Source organism: Palaemon carinicauda, chromosome 30, assembly GCF_036898095.1.
Source record: "Palaemon carinicauda isolate YSFRI2023 chromosome 30, ASM3689809v2, whole genome shotgun sequence".
Lineage (NCBI taxonomy): Eukaryota > Metazoa > Arthropoda > Malacostraca > Decapoda > Palaemonidae > Palaemon > Palaemon carinicauda.
This window is the reverse complement of record NC_090754.1, coordinates 23,775,834-23,793,156: the sequence shown is the minus strand read 5'-3', so window position 1 is coordinate 23,793,156 and position 17,323 is coordinate 23,775,834. Positions and strand designations below refer to the sequence as shown.

General features: G+C 43.3%; 1 protein-coding gene across 1 annotated transcript in view; it reads right to left on the bottom strand.

The window, feature by feature from the left end:
• Nucleotides 1–16,304: 16,304 nt before the first annotated feature.
• Nucleotides 16,305–17,323, bottom strand: part of LOC137623429 (casein kinase I-like) — a 130,296-nt gene continuing 129,277 nt past the window's right edge. Inside the window, exons 10-11 of the mRNA XM_068354262.1 lie at nt 16,813–16,902; nt 16,305–16,637 (exon numbers count right to left, since the gene is read on the bottom strand). Of these exons, the coding sequence (XP_068210363.1) occupies nt 16,320–16,637; nt 16,813–16,902 (408 nt within the window). The 3' untranslated portion in view covers nt 16,305–16,319. The remainder of the gene's footprint in view (nt 16,638–16,812; nt 16,903–17,323) is intronic.

Genomic DNA, 17,323 nt, shown 5'->3' with positions numbered 1-17,323 from the left:
GTTCTCGGTCCCAGGGCGATACCACCCTGCCTCTTCGGGACGATACTGCCTCTCGTTCCAAGGATTCTTCTAGCGCGGGACTCCAGGATGCAACCCGTCTTTTGCAGGATGATGCCTTTGATTTGCCCTTGTCGGGTTCTAAGGATTCTCCTCTTTCGAAGGATATTGCAGATGTGGATCAGGCCCTCGAGGATGTTTCTGATGACGATGATAATCCTGCCGATGCTGTGGGAGATTACAAAGTTCTCTCTCGCTCCCTTCTTGAACTTTTTGGAGAGGAATTCCAACCTGCTGCCCCTCAATCTCCTCAGTCCCAATTTAACAGAAAGAAGGCCAAGAAACAGTCGGCCTTCATCAAGATGAAGCTGTCTATCTCCGCAAAGAAGGCTCTCTCGAAGATTGATGACTGGATGATGGAGCGGAGACAAACAGTTAAGACTTCCTTCTCGTTTCCACCAGCTCGTCTTGCTTCAAGAGCGGGTATGTGGTATGCAACTGGAGAACCTTTGGGTCTGGGAGTGCCTTCCTCCTCCAAGGGTGACTTCTCTGGTTTAGTGGACTCTGCTAGAAGGCATGCTCTCAACTCAGCCAAGGTCATGTGGTCAATGTCGGAGCTGGATCATCTCGTCAAAGGTATTTTTAGAGCCTTTGAGGTTTTTAGTTTCCTAGACTGGTCGCTTGGGACTCTCGCAAGGAAAACTGAACAGATGGATGGATCTAGGGACCTTACGAGCATTATGTCCTGTATGGATAAGGCCCTCAGAGATGGGGCGAATGAGTTGGCTGCTCTGTTCTCAGCTGGGGTCCTAAAGAAGAGAGCTCTGCTTTGCTCTTTTGCTTCTAGGTCTGTTACCAATGCTCAAAAGTCTGAGCTTCTTTACGCCCCCCTCTCTCAACATCTTTTTCCCGAGTCTCTGGTTAATGACATTACGCGTTCTCTGGCCCAAAAAGCCACCCAAGACCTTTTATCTCGTTCTGCTCGTAAGCCCTTTGCAGCCCCTCCTTCTTCTTTGAAACGGGAGGAAAGGAGATTCCAGCAGCCCTTTCGGGGCAGGACTACTTCAAGATCAGATTTTAGAGGGAGAAGGCAAGATTCAGGACCAAGATCTACCAGGGGTTCTTTCAGACCTCGCTCCAGGAAATGAAGTTCGTCTCCTCCAGACGGTAGGCGCAAGACTGTCAGGTTTTTGGCAGTCCTGGAAGAGGAGAGGGGCGGACACCTGGTCCCTCTCAGTCATCAAGGAAGGATACAAGATCCCCTTTCTGAAAAAACCTCCTCTCGCAGATGCTCCGCTGGCCTTAGTAGCCCGGTACTCAGATCCTGGGAAACAGAAGGCTCTAGTAGACCTTGTCAACCAAATGCTAGACAAGGGGGCGATAGAACCGGTTCGGGATCTAGTCTCCCCAGGCTTTTACAATCGCCTGTTTCTGGTCCCCAAGAACTCGGGCGGATGGAGACCCGTCCTGGATGTCAGCGCGCTCAACGTATTTGTGGAGAAGACAAAGTTCTCCATGGAGACGACTCAGTCGGTGCTGGCGTCAGTACGTCCAGGGGACTGGATGGTGTCCCTCGACTTGCAGGACGCATATTTCCATGTCCCCATCCATCCGACTTCGAGGAAGTACCTGAGGTTTGTAATGGAGGGCAAGTGCTTCCAATTCAGAGCTCTTTGCAGAAGATTCACTGGAGGGAATAGGTAAATCTTCTTCCAATGGTTCCAATCCAGGGTTAATGCATCCATGGCATAAGCCTGAGGGTCCAGGTTTGGGGTCACATAACAGGGAAGTTTGTGATTCAGTTGAGTTGCGAATAGATCTACCTGGAGGCCCGGAACCACCCTGAGTATCTACCGGAATGAATTTATGTCTAGGGACCATTCTGATTCCAGTGGTTTCGTCCTGGATAGTGAGTCCGCTATCACATTCTAGACTCCTGCTAGGTGAGTTGCTGACAGGAACCAGTTCTTTTCTGCTGCCAAGGCGAAGATAGTGACCAGGACCTGATTCAGGTTGGGTGACTTGGATCCCCCTCTGTTGATGCAGTGTACTACGGCTGTGCTGTCTGAGACTACTCTGATGTGGGACGACCTCGGAGGGGAGAGTCTCTTCAGGGTCAAGAACACTGCCATGGCTTCGAGAACATTGATATGGAACTGTTTCATGGCGGGTGACCAAGAGCCCTGAAACATCTGATGTTCGGAGTAAACCCCCCAGCCACTCAGAGACGCGTCTGTATGAACTGTCACTAGTGGAGGGGGGAATTGCAGAGGAACCGATTTGGAGAGGTTCCTCGGTTCGGACCATGGGCGTAGTCTCATTTTTAAGACAGAGGGGATCTTCGAGATCTTGTCTCTTAAAGGTACTGTAGCTCTCTTTCTCCAAACTCGATTGATGTCTTGAGTTTGGCTTTTAATAGGAGATCTGTTACTGAAGCAAATTGGAGAAGGCCGAGGATTCTTTCTAAGGCTCTTCTGGACACCTGTTTGTGTTTGAGAAAATTCCTGATCTTGGAAGCTATCTCCCTTACCTTTTTGGGAGGAAGGGAGAGCTTGTGCTTTGAAAGGTCCCACTGAATGCCTAACCATTCGAAGTGGCTTGATGGCTGTAGGCAGGACTTTTGGAGATTGACTTGGAATCCCAGGTTGGCGAGAAATCAAATTACTTTCGCCGTAGCTCTGTTGCATTCCTGGGTCGACCGAGCCCAAATGAGCCAATCGTCCAGATAAGCGATGATCTGTATCCCTTGGTTCTTGAGTTGTTCTAGCACTGTCTCTCCCAGTTTCGTGAATATCCTGGGGGCAATGCTGAGACCGAAGGGCATGACTTTGAACGGCATAGTAAGAAATATGAAACCAATTGTTCAAATTGTTCTAAAAGCACCAAAATTGGCACACATGTGGATTAATACATTCTGAACAATTTTGGATATGGAGGCATTCAAGATTCTCCCCGTAGCACATTTGGCGGCCATTTTTCAAAATGGCCGCTATTTACCGTTAGCGTCATTGAATATGTACCATAATTTGTCTTTTTGTGGATGCTAAAGGTGATAAGTGTGCTAGAGGTGATAAGTATTGTACAATTACACATACTTCTGTGCTTACCAAATAATTTGGCTACCATTTCACAAGAAAATGAATTTTACTTTGCAGCGGCAGCGTTGGTGGCAGTGACGGCGGCTGCAGTAATAGTATAGTGTTGATAGTCATGGTGCTTGTAGTAGTAACTTGTGGTAACATGGTGGTGTTTTGTGTCTTTGCAGGTGAGGCAGCAGCAGCACCCTGAAAGCTTCGAAGACTGGTGCAGTCAGAGAGAACAGAGTTATCCGCAGTTTCAGTACTGGTCAACAGTCTTGGCACTGGAGCTGTCCACTCTGATCTATGTGCGATCTCTGAGAGAAGCCAATTTTAGCATGTACGTGGATGCTCTGACAGAACTGGCTCCGTGGTTCTTCGCACTAGACCACACGAACTATGCCCGATGGATACCAGTGCATCTACGGGACATGGCAGAACTGGCAAACAAACATCCAGACGTCTTCACAGAGTTTAGCAAGGGACACTTCACAGTCCAGAAGACCAAGAGGATCTTTTCAGCAATCCCTCTTGACCAAGGACATGAGCAGAACAACGCGTATGTCAAGGGTGATGGAGGAGCCATCGGCCTCACAGACAATCCAACTGCACTGAGGCGCTGGATGGTTGCCGGACCGGAGGTTGCTAGAGTGATTGTGGAATTTGACGACTTCAATCTGCATCCACACGATCAAGAGGAGACACGTCACCACGAAGAGACACCAAGTGTGCAGAACACTTTTGCCAGAGATGTGCGCTCACTCGTGGCCGTCATTGAAGAGCTGGGCAACCCTTTCGAGGAGGACAGTCAGGACTTGCTGGTGCTCGACACAAAGGAGATCGCAGACCCTGCAGTCATAGAAACAGTCCGTAACGCCAAGCAGATTGGCCAAGACCAGTTTGAAGCATTCTCAAAGGAATGCATCGTGGACAGAACCAAGTCCATTGAGGTGGCAATCCACCGGAACAAGCTACCACTGTTTGCGACCAAGAGAGGACCCAATATACCCAAAGGAAAAGAACAGGTCAAATCTCTGAAGAATGATGTTGCGCTCTTCGCACGATTATATATCGGCTGCCAGACCCGTGATGGGAATCTAGAAGAGTTCTTCAGGCATGAAAATCAGCAATGCCCTCCAGCTTTATCTGACGGAGGGAGACTGTACCTAGGGAGCAAGAGTGACTTGCTGGTGTGCCTTGAAGGCCATGCTGAGCCTCAGTTTGAAGCTCCTACTGTCACTGCTGTTGTCCTCGATGGAGCAGTAATCGTACAGATGTTGAAGCCGGGTACTGCCAACACGTTCGAGGAATATGCACAGCAAGTGTTCATCCCATACGTTGTACAACGTTTCCAACATGTATCACGTCTTGACCTTGTGTGGGACAGCTACAGAGCAGATTCCCTGAAGGCATCAACCAGAGAACAGCGTGGAAAGGGAGTACGTCGGCGTGTTGTCGACTCAGCAGTCATACCAGGAAATTGGCAAAGTTTCCTGCGAGTTGATAGCAACAAAGTGGAGCTCTTCAGCTACCTCTCCACCATGCTTGCAGAGTCCTTTCAAGAAGAAGGCAAGGAACTGGTCGTCACTGATGGGGAGCAGGTGATCTGTGTTCCACAGCAAGAGGAAGTCAACTCACTCGCACCATGCAACCAAGAAGAGGCAGACACCCGCATGATGCTACATGTAGCACATGCTGCACAACATGGTCACCACCAGATACAGGTTCGAACAGTAGACAGTGACGTCGTGGTCCTAGCAGTGATGGTAGTCCAGAAACTACCAGCTGGAGACGAACTCTGGGTAGCCTTTGGGACAGGCAAGAACTACCGCTACATTGCAGCCCATGAAATAGCTTCCTCCCTTGGTCCAGAGAAGGCATGTGCTCTTCCAATGTTTCATGCCATCACAGGGTGTGATACTGTGTCAGCCTTCGTCGGACATGGGAAGAAATCTGCCTGGGCAACATGGAACACGCTGCCAGAACTCACTGATGTCCTGCTGAGTCTGGCAAATGCACCCACAAGCATCCAAGAGGATACAATGCATGTCATCGAGAGGTTTGTCATACTCCTGTATGACCGCACAAGCAAATGCAAGGACGTCAACAAGGCGAGAAAGCAGCTCTTTGCAAAGACGAACTCTGTTCAGAACATCCCGCCAACCTACGCTGCTCTGGAGCAGCATGTGAAGAGATCTGCCCTTCAGGGTGGTCATGTCTGGGGCCAGGCATTGGTACCAACGCCCGTGCTCCCTCCACCAACAGACTGGGGCTGGCATCAGAGTGATGATGGGCTCTACACACCACTCTGGACCACACTCCCTGAGGCATCCAAGGCCTGCTATGAGCTGGTGTCTTGCGGATGCAAGAAAGGCTGCAAAAACCGCTGCAAGTGCAAGAACGCTTCACTGCAATGCACTGGTCTATGTTTCTGTGAAGGCGAATGCCAGTAGATTGGGACAGAAAACTTGCTAACCAACATTATGATCTGTAGACATTCATAATTCTGGTGACCAGATTTGAAAAGTTCGGAATCATAATTAACATAGTGTGGCAAAATCTACGTTATTGTATTACATGTATGTACTGCAGGATTACACAAGTACTGTGCCTAGAGACTGGGCTTTTGGTCGACTATATAACTACAATCTGACCATACTGTAAACTTCCCGTACTCTGTGTATTATTTTGACTAGCAATTTTGCCAGCAATTTGAAATAAAAAAGCAACTTGAGCAATTAAAGTGTGTTCCTGAAATCAGGTACTGGTTATTAGAGGTATTATGTCATTGAGTATTGAAATCTTCATCAAATGTCCACTTTTTCCACAAAATGGCAGCCAGTTTGGGGGCCATTTTTGAGAAGATTCATCTAAATATCTGTTAAACATTTATTGATGTTAATTCTGATGTAAAAAAAGGGAATTTTGGCCCATCTAGCACGAAACTAACGACACATAATGAAGTCTATGTAATGACGCTAATGTTAAATGGCGGCCATTTTGAACAATGGCCGCCATATCTTCCTAAGGGCTAATCTTGAATGCCTCCATATCCAAAAATGTTTAGAATATATTAATCTACATGTGTGCCAATTTTGGTGCTTTTAGACCAATTTGAACAATTGGTCTGCTATGCCGCTGTACTATAGGCGGAAGCCTAGGTAAGGAGAAAAGTTTCGAGCTACTGGGACATGATAATAGGCGTCGTTAAGATCGATAGAGGTGGTGACGGCCCCACAGGGAAGTAAGGTCCGTACCTGAGAGAGAGTCAACATACGGAACCTGTCGCAAAGAATGTAAGAGTTTAGTTTTGACAAGTCCAGAACCACTCTCAACGCCGACGAGTCTTTCTTTGGAACTGTAAACAGGCGGCCTTGGAACTTCAGTGCTCGAACCCGTTTGATTGCTTTCTTCTTGAGTAACTCTGCGGTGTACTCTTTCAGGATGGGAGTGGGTCTCTGGAAGAAGGTCACTGGTGGAGGTGGAGATCCCTGTGACCATTTCCAACCCAAACCTTTGGATATTATGCTGTGAGCCCATGGACTGAAGGTCCAATGGTCTCGAAAGTGATACAGCCTCCCACCTACCGGGAACACATCATTGCGAGGGAGTGAATCTAGGTCCCTTCCCTCCCCGAGCACCCCTTGCTCTAGGTCCTCTACCTCTGTAGCTTCGTCTCTGGTGTCCACGAAGGGAACCGGAGGGTTTGTAGCTAGGGTTGTATGCAGGAGAGGACATCCAAGTGGGGTTGGGTTGTGTACCTGGGGGAGCAGTGAGGTAGACTACTTGTTGAGGAGGAGCCGGTTGCTGAGAAGACGAAGCAGAGAAAGACTGTGTTGACGTGTGGGGGACTGACGATTGGTGGTAGTGACCCCGGTTCGTCTTGTAAGGAGTATATCTCTGCTTCTTCTTGAAGAGAATTTGTTTGTGGGCTTCAATCTTCCTTTTGGCAGTGAGGCCCCACCTTACTTGCAAATTTTGGTTTGCCCTCGCACCGTCCTGAAGGACTTTGTTAACTTCATCCTGAGGGAATAGGGTCTTACCCCAACAGGAGGACGCTATCAGCCTGTTCGGGTCATGTCTGATAAAAGCCTCAGACAGAACGTATTTCCTGCAACTAACCCGAGCCGACCAGAATTCGTGGAGGTCGACTTGATAGGACAAAAGCAGGTTCTTTGTGAATACCCTGAACAAAGTCTCGCTCGGGTAAACCGAGGCTAGGGACTCTACGGAGGTGATGGAGTGGAGGGACCTAGCTAACCTATTTCGTGCCTCGAACTCAGTCTTGAGAAGATTCTCTGGTAACTTGGGAAGCTTCTCAGAAAATAGAGTAGAGGCGCAGTCTGGGTCCAGCTTCCCTACCGTGAAAGTAGAGGAAGCGTCATCCCAGGTAGCAGAGGTACTCGGAATGAGCATAGAGGTGGGGTCCGTCTCTTCAAGAGCCGGCATGGCAGAGCCTTCTTTGACGGCCTGTATTGTGAGGTCCGTCACTTTATCGATAAGGGGCAAGGTAATGGAAGGAGCTGTTGTAGAGATGGTGTAGGCACCTTTGTGTGGGGTGAGCTTGGAGTTGGCACACCCCCATTCTGACAGAGTCCTGGCCCAGACAGCTTGGGCCTATTCTTTTGGAAATATCACAGTTTCCTTCGGTACCTTGTCCATCCTAACCAAGGCATGCTCTTTCAAACGGACGAAGCCGTTGAATGGGAAATCTAGCCCCGGGGGGTAAAATTCTAGGTCCTCTAGAGGGCGGGTGCCTATACTATCTAGAGTTAAGGTACCATCTATGTATGGAGCATGCAAGGCAAACCTCCATGGGTTGTCTTTATCGAAGGGGGGTAACTTCGACGCGTCTGGGGCTGAAGGCGGAGGAACCTGAGTTCCGGAGCGGATCAGATTCGCCACCATATCCTTTAGCTCCGTCATAGCCCCAGAATGTTGCTGGATTTGCTCCTTGACTACATCCCTGATCAGGTCGACGGGGAAGGAGGGTTCCTGAGAGCAACCCGCCGACGAAGCCTTGGACTTGGCGGACTTTGACTTCTTAGAAGTCACGGTTTTATGGGAAGCAAGAGGAACATCAGGAGCAGTCGATGGTCCGGGGACCAGTGACGTAGACAATGGCGAAGCTGAACTAGGCATTGCTTTACATGTACGTAGTGGCTTCACCTTGGGTCGTATGGGGACGGAGGGATCCTGAGGAGAAGCCGTAGGCTTATCAAAGCCGAGAAAGGAAGAGGTAGAAGAAGGAGTAGGAGACAAAAAAGTTTCCGCCTACTCAACACCACCTACCTGCTCGTCCATGGGCTCGACGTCCAAATCCAGGGCTGACACGTCCCCTGATAACAAAGCACCTAGATGGCACCTTATTGGTCGACCTTAAAGTGAAGACCCTTCTTAACACAATCCACACAACCTCAGGTACCAAATGGTTGAAAAACCAGTCTGCATAAAACAAGGTCACCCATGCCTTCCTATTAGAATACTAGATGACGGGTAACTGACTCTTCCAAACCATCTTAAATGCCCCAGGATTCTCAGCCTAATATACAAGCATGGGGTTCAGCTTAAAGTCGTCAGAAGCATTACCCCCAAGACGCTAAGTCAAGTCTCTCCTTGCCAACTGTGTTCTGTTGCAGTCTTCACATCCTTAGCAATATATATCCAGTTTGGCATATACTTCCAAAATAAACCTGTCTCATCCACATGGAAGACATCAGTAAAAAAAATACCAACCTTCCCTAATAATCTAAAGTAATACAGTACATCAAAGATTTTACTTGCTGATTCATTACCAGAACTAGCAGCTTAAGGTTAGGGAAATTGGCACGAGTCTTAAATCTCATAAACGACCCTTTACTGGCCACAAACTCCCTTTCCCCTTTAGACTTTTAGAGTTTCAAACAAATGCTTAGTCAACTCCAGAATCACCATAAGGCTCATTGGGAAACACCACTTGATTCTGGTCATCCAATCAGACTACTAATAACCTCGCCATATCATGATGGTTAACTTCATAGAGGCAGATCCTTTCACATGCTCAAGGATGAGATGTTTATCCACAATGATAATAGCAACCGTAGAATGACTATGGCCCAACACATGACCTATGTTCACAGGAGTCTCAACTTTTTTTGTTTCACTGCACTATGTCCACTTTAATTTCCATTATAATGGCTTTCCTCTTCTTGGATGCACTGCCCTCAGAAGTGTCTCCTTTATGCTTTTCAGACATGATGCCAAGCAAAAAATAAAAAGGCACAAAAAAATAAAAAAGCAACACTGAAATCCTGAATGTGTATTACAAGCTAAGATGGAGAGACTTGAATGACACGTAACACACTACTATGAGGCCAGGTGACGGTGTGAGGTGTGAGCTGCTCACTGCGTCGGTAAGTAGTTTTTTGTATTAATGACTCAAACATAATTACTTGAAACAACTACGCTGATTTTTCTAGTACCTAATGGGAGTCCACTTATAATGGAGAATTGTCGTAACTCAATACCGTACTGTCGTAACCTGAAGACCCGTTGTATATTACCCAATCTATTTTTTTTAACCCATTAGGGATAATAGTATAAACTTTGCTGTGATAGGTTTGCAGTTTTGTCAATTTGTGAATATCATATGGATTGTTTTCCTCGGTATCTTTTGTAAGAAATTTACAAAAGCTTCAGTATAAAAAACCATACAGTATCTTGAAAAACATTACATTTAAATTTTTTTGTCTAAAGCTATCAATAGAAAACTAAAATTGTAATAAAATACTACAAATTTTTATATATGTTGTATTTTCCCAAGCTATACAAACCTGGGTCATTTAATAGGGTTACTTCTGGTTTCGTTTTCTACGGGCAGACAATCAAAAAGAAATTCGGTAGATTATGCCATGCTGGGTTGCTGGGCAACTGCTGCAAATGATGAGCTATGCTTATATCAAGCGTTCCCTCACAACACTTTTGGCCAAGACTTGTGGGGTGGCCAAGGTGGGACCTTTGGTAAATGACTTGGGTTCGTATAGCTAGGAAACACAAAATTATGTAAAATTTGAAGTGTATTCCTAAGAGGATACAAACTTGAGTCATTTAATGGAGAGTCTTCCTAAAGTGGGAGGGAGTCTCCGTGAGGTAGGAGGTCTGCCCTTATCCCTGAGATACAATTACTATGCTAATAGCAAAAGATCAAAGTGAATTATTTGTGAACAGTGCAGTCGGCTCGTACAAGGCAAGGCCTTCTGTTCTACTTCAAAAAACTCAATTAGGGTGAAGTAAAGTGAATATCAATATACGCAATAGATCAGGCAAACAAACAAGGCATTCTTACCTACATTAGGGAGATTTTTAAGCGAGGGCTTCAAGTCTGATCAAAATCTCCATTTGCCTTTATAATCATTACTACCCTTATAATGCAGAGAAAAACTGATGCCTGGGATAGAAGCAGTTACTTGTCCATGAGAGCTTAGATTAAACTATGTGCTGTGCAGTAACAATGGGTCCTATGAAAATGACGTCTAAGGACCTGTGCGTGCAATCCTGAACGTAGTGGTTTATAAAAGTGCTTTGTCTCTTTCAGACTCCTGCTTTTAGGACTTTAGATATTCTGTACTGCTCTTACATGAGATAGTAATATGTCATTCGAGTCATCGGTCACCTCTTTGATACACAAGATCTAGAGGAGGGCACGACTACTTGAACCTCCTAATCAAGGATGAGAGTTCACAAGGTTGATTGATTGATTTAAGGTTTTCAGGCATCCTGAGAGTTCACAAGAATTTGAGAGGTCCAGTCCTTTCAGTCTGATTTCTTGGCTCAAGGCCGACCAGTAGCCTTTCACTGCAGTGACTGAAAGGGCCTTCTTGTTCCTTAGGAACACTAAAAAAGTCTGCAGTCAGAGGGTTAGTGACCTTGAGTGAAGCAATATTACCCCTATGACACAAATCACAGAAGATTTTTCCCTTTTGCCTGGTAAACTGAAGATTTTTTAATATATCCAGAAAGCAGCCTCACAGTAGGTCTTAAAAAGCCTTTCTTTCAGAGGGGATGCTGAATAATCTACAGCCGTGAAGCAACAGGCAATGTATTGTGTCGTGGAATTTTCTTAAGTGAGGTTTGCATGGCAGGTTTGGCCATTCTGGAAGTTCTGGTATTTTCGTGAGAAGTTCCAGCAGGTCTGAATACCACTCTGCAGCTGGCCACCCTGGGGCTACTAGCATTGCTCTGACTCCCTTGGATGTATTGATTCTGTTCAATTTCTAATGAATCAGACAGAACGGTGGGAAAGTGTAGAAGTCTAGACCATCCAAAGGATGTTGAAATGAGTCTTCCATAACTGCAGTTTGGTCTAGGACTGAAGGGCAATACACCGGGTGTTTGCGATTTAGGTGGGTGGCAAATATGTCCAGAGAAGGAGAACCCCACCAAATCACGAGTGTCTCTATCACTATAGGAAGCAAAGACCGTTCTGAACCAACTGTCGTCCCTCAACGCCTCAGACGGCCTGCAAGAACGTTTCCCTTCCCCGGGATAAACCTCGGGGGGGGGGGGGGGGGGGGGGGGGGGGGGGGGGGGGAGAGAGAGAGAGAGAGAGAGAGAGAGAGAGAGAGAGAGAGAGAGAGAGAGAGAGAGAGAGAGAGAGAGAGAGAGAGAGAGAGAGAGAGAGAGAGACTCTGTCCTTCTGAACATCTATGGCGAGGGCTACGTCAGCGTTGTCTGCCGACCCATTCTTCTTCATCTGATGGAGGAGTGATGCTAGGAAAGAAGGGGAAATTTTCCACACCCCTTATCCACTTTCTGCACCTTTACAGAATTTTCCGCAGAAGAATAGTTTTCTGATTAACTCTTATCCTGATAATCCAGATCGCCAGGCTGAGTGTAATAACAGGGTCTATATGGAAGATTAATGAGGTTGTTTCTAGCATACGACACGGTTCTTATTTCCGTAGGGTAAGGTTCTACTATCTCATTGGTTCCTGACTGAGAGTTTATAGAACTCCGGTGAAACTCTGGATTTAAGAGGGGGGGGGGGAAGACAGCCGAAGCGGTCCAACCACCCTCATCATAGTACAGAGATGAAAAGCCTCTCGACTTGTTCCAGGTGATCTTTGGAGGAGTTTTCTGCCAAGGACCCCTAAGAGTACAAGGCAAGCCTTTCTCATTGATATGACTTGGAGATTGGCAATCAAGATCTTCCAATAAGGCTATCTTGGTAGGAGGGGAAATGACAGATTCAACTCTAAGGTCCTTCCAAGAATGAGGAGATGCTTGCACTGTTCTAATGGGAGAACATCTATCTGCATAGTCTGAAATATACAGATCCAAACTGAACACGCTCGTGTGTGTGTGTCTCTAGACATAAAAGGACAATCTGGAATGGAAGCATCAAGTCGATCTGGCTCAAGGAGCATAGCTATCCTAGTCAAGGGCTCCGTGCTAGGAACAGGATCAATCTCCTGCTGCATATTAACACTAGTGGATAACATGTTAATAAAATAGTGGCCATCGTCCTTCGTGACCGATACCTCAGAGGGTTCCTGACACGCAGAACTTTGTGGGGAGATAACGTTCATTGCTAAATTTACCTTACTTATCTTGCTTACTGAAGGAGAAAGAGGAGAGCGATCTCTATGCTCATTTCTTTCAAGAACGATATCTATGCTACTGAGAGGATGACCACTCCCTACAATACTCACATGGAGACTTAACCAAACAACTTTTCCCTCGACACAATGTACATACTGGATGAGGGTCTACTTCTACCCAGTTCATAAAGGTTCCACAATGGCGACCATTACAGGCCTCGAATTTGACATGAACAAATTACACACACTAACTTAAATAATGAATATGCAAGTGTCAAGCAATGCCAAAGACACAAGCACTAAAAGGGTGAAGAACAGGCGATACGTCTGTCTAATTGTAGGAGTGCAGGCAGAAGTGTTGTGGGGGAACACTTGATGCAAGCGTAGCCCATCATGAGCAGCAGTTGCCCAGCAACCCAGAAAGATGTAATCTACTGAATTTCTTTTTGACTGTCTGGCTGTAGAAAACAAAACTAGAAGTAACCCTATTAAATGGCTCGGAAGTTTGTATCTGTGCATAGGAATAGATTAAGCTTTCTCATTAGTTTTCCTGACTATGTCAAATTTTCAATCAAATATTTTATAAACCTTAATCATTTTTGTGAGAAGGGTTTATGACCTGGAATTATTACAAGGGAAAATAACTGAATATAGTGTATATAGTCATTTCTTGACAAACAATAATTGAATTTTGTATATATTTAAAATAATAAATTTATCAATGTTACTTTGTAAGATATCTAATCTCCTCTTTTCTGATGCATATTATTCATCTATAACATTCTCTATCCATAAAAACCAGCAGGGAGATGTAAATATGACTAAATGCCTCTCCCTTCTTGCCTATATCACTGTCCCTGACTCGGTATTTCTCTTTCACTTCCACCACCATACCATCTAAGTATGGAAAATATGACTGTGTTGAAGAGGTAAGTTTGTTACAAGTCTTAACTACTATCAAGTCTTCAAGTCATAGTCTTCATGGTCAAATAACCACAGACTATCAGCATCTCATGTCTATTGTCCACTAAAGGAATAAAGCTTTTTTGAATGCCACCACTGTATATTCTTGTAATTTTAAGATTCTAAAAAAAAATTAATTTTTATAATTATTGCTATAACACTTTACCATAATATCTTATTGTTCCATATTAAAAGTACCCAAACTCAAGTGTAATACAAAAAGTCATCACATGCCATGAGATATTCCTTTCATGATGTTGAAGAAAAAAAATAACTTTCATTTGCTTTTGTCTCAAATAAACATACACTGAAGACATTACATAACATTTCAAGATTTATAAAATAATAACTATACTACAGTATACTATCATTTGCACTAATTGTGTACAATCATTCCATATCCAAAATGTGATAAAACAAAATCATACTTGGATAGTTCACTATACACAACCCAGAAGAAAAATAAATATGAATAAAATGCCAAGGAAACCAGAAAATTTGAAAACAAAATACTGGTTAGAGAATCTTTACAAATAATTATCTTTAAGAAACTTCAAGTATCTATCCCTGCACATTATATATTATAAAAACAATAGAAAATTTCAAGGAATCTATTCCAAAAAACATTAACATCAATAGGCTATCTAGGGTCTTCAATTGGATATTTCTGTAAATATAGATTAAATACAAAAACAAAACCTCACAGAGTTGAAAATATATATATATATAAATAAAAAAAACAGAATTTGACCCCTGGGCACAGCCATAAGCATGTTCTTCCTTCAGCTATCTACATAAAAGTGAAACAAACAGAACATGCATATAAGGCTGTGATGTCTAAGCTCAAAATCTCCAAAATGTTTGCATTCTAATCACGGTACAATTTCAAAGTATTTTTAGAAACAAGAGATCAAGGACATCATGTTCTGACACTACCTCAACCGATGGTTATGAGCAAATAATTAGTCTTTCTGATACTGCAAAATATTGAAAAAAAATACTTATTCTTAATAAATATTCAATACTCCTTGGGCACAGCAGAGTTGATGAAAAGTGATTATTCTATATTCTGTGGGTCATACTGATATCAAAAGTACTGAGATACCTAGAATTAAATGAGAAGATGGTTGCATATGTGAATTACCCAATACCTGGGTGAGTGTGTGTGTGTAGAGGTGCATAGGATAAGCTGTAAATGCACTCAGTGATGTGTCATCCAAATCCAGATTAGTTCCTTACACTCCTTGACAGTTCTTCACAGTGCAGAACTTTAAATATTTCTATGTACAAATGCCATTCCAATCTATCTATCTATCCATATATAATAGAACATATAATATACATGTAATATATACATATACATATATATATATACATACTAAATTAATTTTAATAAAAAAAAGGAGACTACAAAATAAACATTACCAGACTATTGACTTTTTATCTTTGGGGTTAATGTGTAGTGTGGTCTCCAAAGATTTTCCTATAATAGACTTGAATAAGGAATCCAATATGACTAATACCAAAGAAATAGCCTCCCCTGCTCTAAGGCCAGTGTATCAAAGCACAAAACATGGACTCAGTGTGTATAAAGGAGACCCTCGAGTTCAAGCACTATTGAACTCGACGCAGCAACTCCAATGTTACTTATGCACTAACTTGTGCTCAGCTGCCATCTTTCATTCAGTCACCATCTAAGTAAGATATTTCATTTGGCTCCTGGAAAGTGAGGAATCTTTGTCTACTGTTAAGGAATAGGAATCAAATTATAATTAGTTATCCACTATTCTTAGTAAGTGTGTTAACAGGCTGAGATATTAATCCAAGCCCTGTCGCTACAATCGTCAAAACATGCCGGGTATTACACACGACGATGTCCCTAATACGTCATTTACAAATATAAACCATATGAAAGTTAGAATCACTTGTATCCTACAAGAGTATAGTACTGTATATGGTCATATATCACACAGTTCATACTTAGAAAATTTCGCCAAAAAAGCTCTTCCCCTCTCCTCTTTTAATTTTCTTTAGCCAACGGCATCAATGACCTCAGATGTCAGGATGCCGAAAAATCCAAATCAAAAGATCAATCTTCAGCCAGAAGACGAATTCTTTTTATCGTTAGCCTATTGGAAGGAAATCACTGTATTGCCAGGTTGCTTTTTGCCGGTAATTTGACGTCACCAGACATATGAAATTGGAAGATATTAGAACTGTTCTTAATGTACTTTTTACTTAAAATCGATACTGTAGGTTATCAATAAAAGAAAATGGTAATTTACCAAGATAAATCGGTTTATTCTTATAGAAGAAAATAGATTATTTCTAAGGAAATATTTGCATAATTAGCGTACTATTTCCGATAGACTTGTGACACAATCTCACTGAAAAATCGTCTTTTAGTCAAATCCTCATAAGTCGCACATGTCATAAGTTGAGAACACCCTGTAGTTCTTGAATATGATCAGGATGCCTGAAAACTTTAAATCAATCAATCAATCTTGAATATGAGAGTATCCCTTAAACACAAGGAGTCCATGCATTACACATTGATAAACTGGCCATAAGGTATGGAAACAATATTTCTTTGGTATTTTTATCATATTTGATTCCCAGTTCTAGCCTTTTACAAGAAAGTACCCTACTTAAGAGACCACACACCATTTCCTCAAAAATATGTTTTTCCTTCATCAAAACCAATTTATTTGAATAAAAACAAGAGAGAGAATGAACTAATCGACACTCCCAAACTAAAGTGAGTACTTTTTGTGGATCTGAAGTGCCCATGGGTTATAAAACTGCACTGTAGCTCAAAACGTGAGGAGGTAGTGACTGAACATACGTGATGTCTGACCGGGGGAGGACGTGGGGATGCATCATCAGCCTGCTGCGTAGGTGTCCATGGCAACACCAGCATAGGTTGAGGAGCATCAGGTTTTTGAGCCCCAGTATCTTCACCTGGCCCCTCTGGATGCTTTCCCTGAATAGGGCCCTCACCATTCCTTACTGCTCCTGTCAACTGGAGGCAAAGTATTAAGCCCTACTTTAAAAATTAACTTTTAAAACATTTAAACATAAGGGTTGAGATTCTGTTTTAACCGATGATTCTCCGAAACTTTGTATACCTCCAGCCAGACCTCTTCCACACCCTAAAAATAAAAATAAATTAGTAAATGAAAGAAGCTCAATTTTACCTTGTTTGCAGTTGGATGCCTCTCTCGATTTTCCCTACTTGGTGACACAATCACCTCTGTACCCGTCTGCGTAGACCCAACTGGCGTAGACTGTAAAAATGGTTGAATGTTTAGAAATAAAGTGTATTGATATTGTAATAAAAAATAAAAAAAAAAATATGACATTTAAAAAATAAGACACTATGATTACATGCAGCAATGCCACAAAAATAAATTTTGCAGTTCACCCTAGAGGGATTGTGGTGCTAGTTTCAATAGAATAAAGTTTGTGTAAAAAATGTGGGCACCATTGGTTTTCTTTTTAATGAAATGGTGGTAAAGTAATCAAAATGAAAATCAATCTGCAAGCAATATTCTAATAACAAATATTGGTATATAGAATTAAATGCTGGTGGTTAATTCTACGACAGTAACTATTTTGTAAAAGGGAGTCTAAGGTTTGCAAGGTGAAAAATATATAATCTTATCATGAAAGTGCACAGAGTGCTCAAGAATTGACTTTTATACATGT